We start from the raw sequence: 10,356 nt of genomic DNA, 5'->3' as shown, positions 1-10,356 counted from the left end.
CCCGCGCCCGCGGGATTCGTACTTGCCTATCCCCTTTCCGCGAATAAACACAATCCATCCACAGGGCAGGAGCACGCTTTCCCCAGCTGCTTCTGCTTGCTTCACCCCGCCGCCGGCCACGCGCAGCCGCAGTAGCCATCAGCCAATCCGCCCGACGCCTCCTTTTATTTTCCCAAGCCAGCCAGCCTTTGACCATCAATGGCCCCTCTCCTCTGGCTTAAATATGCCTCCTCCCATGGACCAATCCCACGACAATACTCGTCTTCATAGTCTACAGCTCAGGAACACCCCGAGCTCCACGTTAACCTCAGCGAGCGAGCGACACAGCATTGCCCGGCCCTGACGCAATGGTGGTAGACCTCCCGCCAGCCGCCGGTTTCCCGGACCTGCGGGCGGCCGCACCGTTCTTGGCGGCGGCGGTCGCGCTGTACTTCCTGCTCGAGCAGCTGTCCTACCTCCGCAAGAAGGGACCTCTACCAGGCCCGTCCCTCGTCGTCCCGTTCCTCGGCAGCGTGGCGCACATGGTCCGCGACCCGGCGGGGTTCTGGGACACGCAGGCGGCGCGCGCCAGGGAGTCCGGCTCCGGCCTGGCCGCCGACTTCCTCATCGGCCGCTTCGTCGTCTTCATCCGCGACTCGGAGCTCTCCCACCGCGTCTTCGCCAACGTGCGCCCCGACGCCTTCCACCTCATCGGCCACCCCTTCGGCAAGCGCCTCTTCGGCGACCACAACCTCATCTACATGTTCGGCGACGACCACAAGGACCTGCGCCGCAGGATCGCGCCCAACTTCACGCCCCGCGCGCTCTCCACCTACGCCGCGCTCCAGCAGCGGGTCATCCTCGCCCACCTCCGCCGCTGGCTCGACGACCAGGCCGCCGCCGCCGGCGCCGAGCCCATGCCGCTGCGTGTCCCCTGCCGCGACATGAACCTCGAGACCTCGCAGACGGTCTTCGTCGGGCCGTACCTCTCCGAGAAGGCCCGGGAGCGCTTCGCCAAGGACTACGCGCTCTTCAACGTCGGCCTCATGGCCATGCCCGTCGACCTGCCCGGCTTCGCCTTCCGCCGCGCCAGGCTCGCCGTGGCCCGCCTCGTGCGCACGCTAGCGGACTGCGCGCGCCAGAGCAAGGCGCGCATGCGCGCCGGCGCCGACCCCGAGTGCCTCGTCGACTACTGGATGCAGGACACGCTGCGCGAGACGGACGAGGCCGCCACGGCGGGGAGGCCACCGCCCGCGCACACCGACGACGAGGAGCTCGGGGGTTTTCTGTTCGACTTCCTCTTCGCCGCGCAGGACGCGTCCACCTCCTCCCTCTGCTGGGCGGTCTCCGCGCTAGAGTCCCACCCGGACGTGCTCGCGCGCGTGCGCGCCGAGGTGGCGGCCGTCTGGTCGCCCGAGTCCGGCGAGCCCATCACCGCCGAGAAGATCCAGGGGATGCGGTACACGCAGGCGGTGGCGCGCGAGGTGGTCCGGTACCGGCCCCCGGCGACGCTGGTGCCGCACATCGCCGGCGAGCCGTTCCAGCTCACGGAGTGGTACACGGTGCCCAAGGGCGCCATCGTGTTCCCGTCCGTCTACGAGTCCTCTTTCCAGGGCTTCCCGGCGCCCGACGCCTTCGACCCGGACCGCTTCTTCTCCGACGCGCGCAGGGAGGACGTGGCGTTCAAGCGCAACTTCCTCGCATTCGGCGCCGGCGCGCACCAGTGCGTCGGCCAGCGCTACGCCCTCAACCACCTCGCGCTCTTCCTCGCGCTCTTCGTCTCCGTCGCCGACTTCAAGCGGGACACGACGGACGGATGCGACGACCCCGTGTACATGCCCACCATCGTGCCCAGGGACGGCTGCTCCGTCTACCTCAACCAACGCTGCCCAAGCTTCCCGTCCTTCTGAGCCTGAGCTGGTCGTCCTTGTCCCATTATTCCGTCCTCCTCCCGCCGCTTCCTCCCTCTTTGTCTCTCTCTTCTTTCCTTCATCTGGTCGTGTCGAGTGATGATCTGTAGTAGGACCCTGTGTTTCTTGTGTTAGTTCATTCCATTGGACCATTCATCAAATTATTTCATTTGTCATTGCTCTAGTGCTAGCAGATGTCGCGTACCGTGTGCTCAATATGTCATGTCTAAAATGGAAGTTTGCAGCTCACTGTGTCTGGAGCACAAAAGTGTGATCCACATGTATACTTTGAATCCCGCTATTAGTGAAGGCAGTTAGGGTCTATTTTATTTGAATCAATTTGAGATTTTAGTTAAACACAGACGACCATATACTACTACTACGTGCATGGATTCCATACACACGCAGATTCTGCAAGTCACTAAAACAGAGGTTTGTTCCACTTGCTGAACAATTTAATCCAAGTCCAAGATTAATAAGATGCATTTGAGGCCGCACTTATGCGGATGATGTGCACAGTTGCGTATATGTTCTTTGCTTCCTCAAAATCTAACCAGTCATAATATAACGCATCGGATATAGTTTGATACCAGGTCACTATTGAAAACGGCTCAAAGCAACTCCTCTGATAGATACTATCAAATCAACTGAAAGAAACAAAACATTAAACAATCACACATCGCAGACAATGAAGGTAAACATTAGATCAATCTGTGGCAGAACCAATCAGGGACACATAGTTCATGGTGTGTTTTATTAAAAATATAAATAACACATAGTGAAGGTGTGGATGATAAATACGAGAGTCGCGGCAGATCATACTATAAACAGAAGCAGGAAAAACATATAGATACAATAATAAAATACAAGAAAGAAATACAAGATCATGTCCGGAAAATTCTTTCTTTAAAAATAGGAGAAGCATTACATATGTGAAGAAGCATTGAAAATTGCCAGCTACCCACGGTCATTGCCGTGCATTATACACTATATAAAAGCTAGCTGAATTCAAGCGCTCTCCGTAATTCATGCACTGTAGATGTGCTATTTTCCTTGCCTTTCCTCCAAACGTTGTGCGGCACGTGTCCTTTTACGTTTAATCAGCTGGTTGGTCAGTTTGATATGACCCTTCCTTTCCTTATCTGTTGAGAGACTCCCGGTGGTTGTGATATGGGCTAATGTGGTGGGATTTTTACTGGTGCCTTGACACGTTACTCTGGTCTTAGTTAACGTGTCACCCCCATATTCTTTGGCAACATTAACGTGTCCTTCCATAGGTGTTCCTTCCCACCTATTACTGCCTTCCTTCTTTTCTTTTTGCCTTCTTTGCAAACCGATCATACAGAGATCAAAAACTGCAGGTTCTCTTTAGCAGTCTGTGGCAACCACCACGAGTTCTTCCTTTTGCCTCTTTCTATTCACCTTTCCATGTTTCTGTCTCGTGATGTGATGAGCTTTAGGGTAGTGTCCTCTTTCGATTCAGCTCTCTTTTTATTCATCTCCTGTTGTTACTCTTCTTTTTTGCTTGTGCTTTTGGATTTTGCTTTTTTCTGCTCCCCGTTGGTGTTTTGTGCCGTGTGTGCTCTTTTCCTCACTGGTAGAAAAAGGGCCTATAATCCCGGTTGGCAACTGCCATTAATCCCAGTTGCGCAACCGGGATTAAATATGCGGGACTAAAGCCCCCCCTTTAGTCGCGGTTGCTTACGAACCGCGACTAAAGGCCCATCCACGTGGGCGCCAGCCGTCCGTCGGGGCGGAGGACCTTTAGTCGCGGTTCTCCTGGCCAACCGCGACTAAAGGCCTCCGAAGGTTAGGGTTTTAGCCCCCTCCCCTAAATCTGGTTTCTTTTTAATTTGTATTATTTTATTTATTTTATATTTTATTTTGTGTTTTATTTTAATTTTGAAGAAGTTTCACATATTCTATGCTACTATATACATGCATATGAATGTACAATTTCAAACAAGTTTGAAATTAGAACCAAGAAGAATTCAAGAGGAATATACAATATATATTCAATCTCGGATGACCATATACAATTTCAAACAAGTTTCCATACATAATTTACGGCATCAGAAGTTCTACATCCTCGTAATAGTGTTCTCCTTTAGGCTGGAGGACTTCCCTCATCAAAAATCCTGCTAGTTCCTCTTGAATTGGTCGGAAGCGAGCTTCTGGACTAAGCGTCTTCCGCAAGTTATTCCTCTTGACGTTGTTCTCCGACGGCTTCCGCTCAGAGGTGTATCTCCGGATGAACTCACAAACATAGTATCCACATAGATTGGTCCCTAGTGGCTGAACATCCCCAGACAGTACCTTTATAAATTCTAGCTCTTTTTTGAATTCACCGACCGTTTCATCTGTGAACCATTGATACGTCTCCGACGTATCGATAATTTCTTATGTTCCATGCCACATTATTGATGTTATCTACATGTTTTATGCACACTTTATGTCATATTCGTGCATTTTCTGGAACTAACCTATTAACAAGATGCCGAAGTGCCGATTGCTGTTTTCTGCTGTTTTTGGTTTCAGAAATCCTAGTAACGAAATATTCTCGGAATTGGACGAAATCAAAGCCCAGGGGCCTATTTTGCCACGAAGCTTCCAGAAGTCCGAAGGAGGGACGAAGAGGGGCCACGAGGGGGCCACACCCTAGGGCGGCGCGGCCCCCCCTTGGCCGCGCGGCCCTGTGGTGTGGGGCCCTCGTGCCGCCTCTTGACCTACCCTTCCGCCTACAAATAGCCTCCGTGACGAAACCCCCGGGACCGAGAGCCACGATACGGAAAACCTTGCCGAGACGCCGTCGCCGCCGATCCCATCTCGGGGGATCCGGGAGATCGCCTCCGGCACCCTGCCGGAGAGGGGAATCATCTCCCGGAGGACTCTACGCCGCCATGGTCGCCTCCGGTGTGATGTGTGAGTAGTCTACCCCTGGACTATGGGTCCATAGCGGTAGCTAGATGGTTGTCTTCTCCCCATTGTGCTTCATTGTTGGATCTTGTGAGCTGCCTAACATGATCAAGATCATCTATCTCGTAATTCTATATGTTGTGTTTGTCGGGATCCGATGGATAGAGAATACTATGTCATGTTAATTATCAAGTTATTATACATGTGTTGTTTATGATCTTGCATGCTCTCCGTTTCTAGTAGAGGCTCTGGCCAAGTTTTTACTTTTAACTCCAAGAGGGAGTACTTATGCTCGATAGTGGGTTCATGCCTGCATTGACACTCAGGACGATGACAGAAAGTTCTAAGGTTGTGTTGTGCTTGTTGCCACTAGGGATAAAACATTGGCGCTATGTCCGAGGATGTAGTTGTTGATTACATTACGCACCATACTTAATGCAATTGTACTGTTGTTTGCAACTTAATACCGGAGGGGTTCGGATGATAACCTCGAAGGTGGACTTTTTAGGCATAGATGCAGTTGGATGGCGGTCTATGTACTTTGTCGTAATGCCCAATTAAATCTCACTATACTTATCATGTCATGTATGTGCATTGTCATGCCCTCTCTATTTGTCAATTGCCCGACTGTAATTTTTTCACCCAACATGCTTTTATCTTATGGGAGAGACACCTCTAGTGAACTGTGGACCCCGGTCCAATTCTCTATACTGAAATACAAATCTACTGCAATACTTGTTTTACTGTTTTCTCTGCAAACAATCATCTTCCACACAATACGGTTAATCCTTTGTTACAGCAAGCCGGTGAGATTGACAACCTCACTGTTTCGTTGGGGCAAAGTACTTTGGTTGTGTTGTGCGGGTTCCACGTTGGCGCCGGAATCTCCGGTGTTGCGCCGCACTACATCCCGCCGCCATCAACCTTCAACGTGCTTCTTGGCTCCTCCTGGTTCGATAAACCTTGGTTTCTTTCTGAGGGAAAACTTGCTGCTGTGCGCATCATACCTTCCTCTTGGGGTTGCCCAACGAACGTGTGAAATACACGCCATCAACCATCTCCAAACCCTACAGGGCAAAGAAAATTAAATGAACAAGGGAGTTATTAGTTACTTGATATTAGGAAATGAACGAAAGAGGCCGATCGATATAGAGCGCAAATGATTGAAAATAATTACTTTTGCATCATATTTCTCATGTTGACCCAAAGCTTTGGATCCATACTCAGAGAGTCCATGACGAGAACTGCGGAGGTGTGAAATTCAATTATGAGCGAGAATCCAGTGGAACCTGCGGACACGATACATGCACAATCATGCATAACTCATCGATTAGACATACCATGCATGGAATAAACAAAAGAGAATGTGCTCAAGACAGAAACACTCACCCAAAATGGTAAGGAAACAAAATTTCACTTTTGAGCTGCTGCTTTGTAAGAAAATCAAACAGGTCTTGCTCCACGTCGCGGGGGTGTTTTTCTAACACATATCCATTAATGATGTGCGGGTCAATGAACCCAACATCATGGATGTTCCTTTTTTGGCATTCCCCAATCTTCATTCTGCATAATAGCGTACACAACAATATAGTTAGGACAATATATATAGTGCAGGTAATAATAAACGAGATGGGGTAGAAATAAATCACTTACAGAACGTAGCAACTAATGATAGATTTGTCGAGCTCGCGCAGATTGAACAGCTGGAACAATTCACTCAGATGAACTGTTACATAGTAATGTTTGAAGTGATGCTCATGTCTAACTTCCGTATAAATATATTCTTTGCCGGCGTTATTTTTTATGTAACCCTTGTACCAACGTAGCAGATTTTGCATTTGTGCTTCGGTAGATCCTCTTCTCGCGCAGGCTCGACGAGAGGCCCATTCGGCACATATGTAATTGCTACCTCACTCATTGGCGCCTCCTCAAGGCCTAACACTGCACGAAGAGTCATACCGATCTCGGCCGCTTTTTCTCTGGCACCCGTTATAGTCATTCCCTGTGCTGCTGCAGCTGCTATGATAGCGGGGTCCATTAGTTCAGCATCCGAACCGGCGGCTTTCACTATGAGCGGGGGGATCGATTGTTTATTTTGTTCCCCGAGCTGGGCAACTTGTTTCCCGCTTTTCTTCTCCTTGTCCAAGGCTTTCTTCTCCTTCTCCGCCAAGTCTTTCTTCTCCTTCAACATGAGTGCTTGCCTACGAAGTTCACGTCCATAGACGTCAGGCATATTCTTCTCGGCTTGGGATGGTGTGCTTAAAAATGACTTAGCCCACTTCTTTTCCTTCTCAGAAAATACTGGCTTGGGCTCATGCTCTCTTTTCGCCTTCATTTCCGCCTTCCATTTCTCATGCTGAGCAGCCACGGCCGCGTCAGTTTCCTCGACACTACGTTCCCAAGGCCTTGGGAGGAGAGGCTTCAGTGATGGATCCGGTACCTTTGTGGTCTTAGGTAAATAAGGGTCCGGGTTAATAGTCTAGGACTGCTTCTGCTTCTTCGCCGGAGGTGGATTGGGGGCGGCGTACCCGCCCGAGGCGGACCGGGGGCGGCGTGCGCCACCCGCCGGGAGGTGGATTGGGGGCGGTGTCGGCTGACGTGAAGGAGGTGTAGGTGAACCACCACCACCGCCACCACCACCACCACCGGAGGGGGGTGGACTTGTTGGCCTTGGCGCCTCGCCTGGAAACTTGATGAACTTCTTTTTCCATAGAATGAACTGGCGCTTGACATCTCCAAGTCTTTTCTCCCATTCGGGTGTGGCTTTGTCAATCTCCAGGTCCTCAAACCCTTGGACTATGTCTTCCACCGTGACACGAGCATAACCATCTTCAATGGGTTTGTTGTGGTGGAGTGCTCCAGGTATACATGGTAAAGCAGTGCCGATGGCTACCTTCATGGAAATGTTCCCCATTGGATAATGCAGATCACATTGTTTCATCTCCTTTACATCGTGCACGGGGTAGCGAGGAGGCTCCGGTGCAGTAATATCGATCGTCGGTGCATTAGCACCAGCCGGGGCCAGCAAGGGTGCATTAGCATCATCCGTCGGGGCCTCCGTGGAAGCCATGCTGCTTCTCCGCTGCTGCCTTCCGACATCCGCTGGATGATCTTCATGCGTCCGAGCTGCCGATCTTTCTTGTACTAGTACATGAAACATTTTCTTCATCTCATAGAATTCCGATGCCAAGTGCGCCACAACATCTGCATCCCGATCCGCCTATCTCTTACGGCTTACGTAGTCGTACGGGTCATTTTCCTGGGAAAACCCTACTTTCCACGGAATGGCGCCTTTGCCTCGTACATGTCCTCCGTGTTCAGGATTCCGGAGGGCAAATGTCAGCGCGTCGTTCTCTCTGTTGAACCTGATCTTTCCCTCTTGAGCTTTGGTCATTGCGTCAATAAGGGCTTCGGTGGGTTTAAACTTTGTATGTCGGTGAACACACTCCCCTGTCACCGGGTCTAGCGATCCCCCATGCCCGTACCACCAGCTTTTGGCCCTTGGGTCCCATCCCTCTGTACCTAGAGGGATTCCTCGCTGCCTCAGGTCGTCCTCCATCTTCTGCCACTTAGGCTCCGAAAGGCGGTATCCTCCTGGCCCCATAATATGATTGTATGTTTTCTTAGCCGCATTTACCTTATTTTTTTCCGATATGGCCTTGAACTTCTGCGATTGCTTTTGCCTCACAAATTCGGGCCAATCATCTTTCATCTTCTCATACTGTCCATTGAAATCCGGAGTCTTTCCCTTCTTGACATATTTATCTGATAAATTTTTCTTGTAGGTCCGGAATGCTTCGGCCATCTTCTGAAGAGCGAACTCTTTGACTACCCTCCTCCTCTGACGTCCCCCCTCTACCTCGTTCCCCTGTTCATCGTATTTGTTGTATTCCGGAGGTAGAATGAAATGCTCCATAAGCTTTCTCCAGCATTCCTTTTTCGTTCTCTTGCTGACAAAACTAGAACCAACACGTGCCTTCACTGGCTCATGCCGTTCCTGGACGGTGATCGGGACGTTGTCTCTAACAACGACTCCGCATTGGTTGATGAACTTAGTATACGTCGCTTCGGGCTCCAGCGGCCTTCCGGTTGCACTGATAACATTGATGTTAAATGTTACTCCTTGTTTCAGCGTCTTGGTTTTGCCACGCTTTGTCTTCACTGATTTTTTTGACGATCCGGCCGAGGGCTAAAATAAGAAAGAGAGTCGCGTTAATACACATATTTATTCAAATCGGTAAATTTGTATCACCAGAGGAGCTCAATGTATAAATATACCTCGCCGGAGGTGGTTGCTAATTGCTTATCTCCATCGTCGTTTGTCGACGGTTGACCTCCATCGACAGTGTCCGTTCCTTCGTCATCACCTTGTTGACGACCTTCACCTTCACCGTCAAGGTTCAGATAAGAAGAGACATACTCTTCTTCATCTTCTTCGGTCGGCACATAAGTAATGTCACCGTTTATGATGCCAAAAAGATGTGCCTCAGCTTCCGCATTATAGTTTTCCCTAATCGGGTCGGCTCTATCGTCCGCCATATGTCACTCCTGAAAACATGTAGTAAAAACTAATTATATTAAGTAAAGAAGGGGGAGGTGGCGGTGGCGAAAAGGGGCGGTGGTGAAAGGGCGGTGGCGGTGGCGAAAGGGCGGTGGCGGTGGCGTTGGCGGTACCGATCCTCTCTCTCGTAAAAAAACAAAAAAAACCGCGCGTATACGGAGGGGGCGGCGAGGGCCTCGCCGCTTCCTCCGTATACACGCGGGGTCGGTGTCCTAGATATTATAGAACTATTTTTAAATTAAAGTTACTTAATTAGCACTATTTTAAGTTTTCAAAAATTTAAGTTTTCAAAATTTTAAGTTTACAAAATTTTAAGTTTACAATTTTGATTAACAAATTGTGAGTTCATAAAAAAAACAAAAAAAGGGCCGGCCGGCCCCTTCTCCCTCACGCTCTCCCTCCTCTCTCTGTACGTCCGTGTAGGCGCGCGGCCGCGCGCGCGGCCGGATCGATCGACGCCACGGCGGCATCGTTGAGAGCGGCGGGCTAGGCGGCGCGCGGCGGTCAAGGCGGCGGGCGAGGGCGCGCGCAGCCGGGGCGCGACGTACAGGCGGACGGGGCGCGCGAGGACACGACGACGTACGGCGATGGGGCGGTCGGGGCGCGCGAGGACGACGACGGGGCGAGGGCGACGGGGCGAGGACGACGACGGCGCGAGGGCGACGGCGACGAGGGATGCGCGGACGAGGCAGGCGAGGACGACAGTGCGAAGAAGATGAAGTGTGGGCGGGCGGCGCGAGTATTTATACACATAGGCCTTTAGTCGCGGTTGGGGACACCAACCGCGACTAAAGGTCACCTTTAGTCGCGGTTGGTGTCCCCAACCGCGACTAAAGGCTTTTTTCGCCAGTTTTTGCGGTTCCCGCGGAAACCACCTTTAGTCGCGGCTGGGGACACCGACCGCGACTAAAGGTACTTTTCCAGATTCATTTCAAAAAATTCAGAAAAATAAAACTAATACATTTCAAATTCTTAAAAATACAAATAATA

The 10,356-nt window shown here is 51.0% G+C and overlaps 1 protein-coding gene across 1 annotated transcript; it reads left to right on the top strand.

The window, feature by feature from the left end:
- Positions 1-347: 347 nt before the first annotated feature.
- Positions 348-1,906, top strand: LOC124663967 (cytochrome P450 710A1-like). Its single transcript, XM_047201589.1, has one exon. It carries the CDS (start codon positions 348-350, stop codon positions 1,887-1,889), a length of 1,542 nt encoding a protein of 513 aa, XP_047057545.1. The 3' UTR covers positions 1,890-1,906.
- Positions 1,907-10,356: the final 8,450 nt, after the last annotated feature.

This window comes from Lolium rigidum, chromosome 6 (genome assembly GCF_022539505.1).
Source record: "Lolium rigidum isolate FL_2022 chromosome 6, APGP_CSIRO_Lrig_0.1, whole genome shotgun sequence".
Classification (NCBI taxonomy): domain Eukaryota; kingdom Viridiplantae; phylum Streptophyta; class Magnoliopsida; order Poales; family Poaceae; genus Lolium; species Lolium rigidum.
Note: the sequence above shows the minus strand (reverse complement) of the source record. Positions and strands in the feature narration are given on the sequence as shown.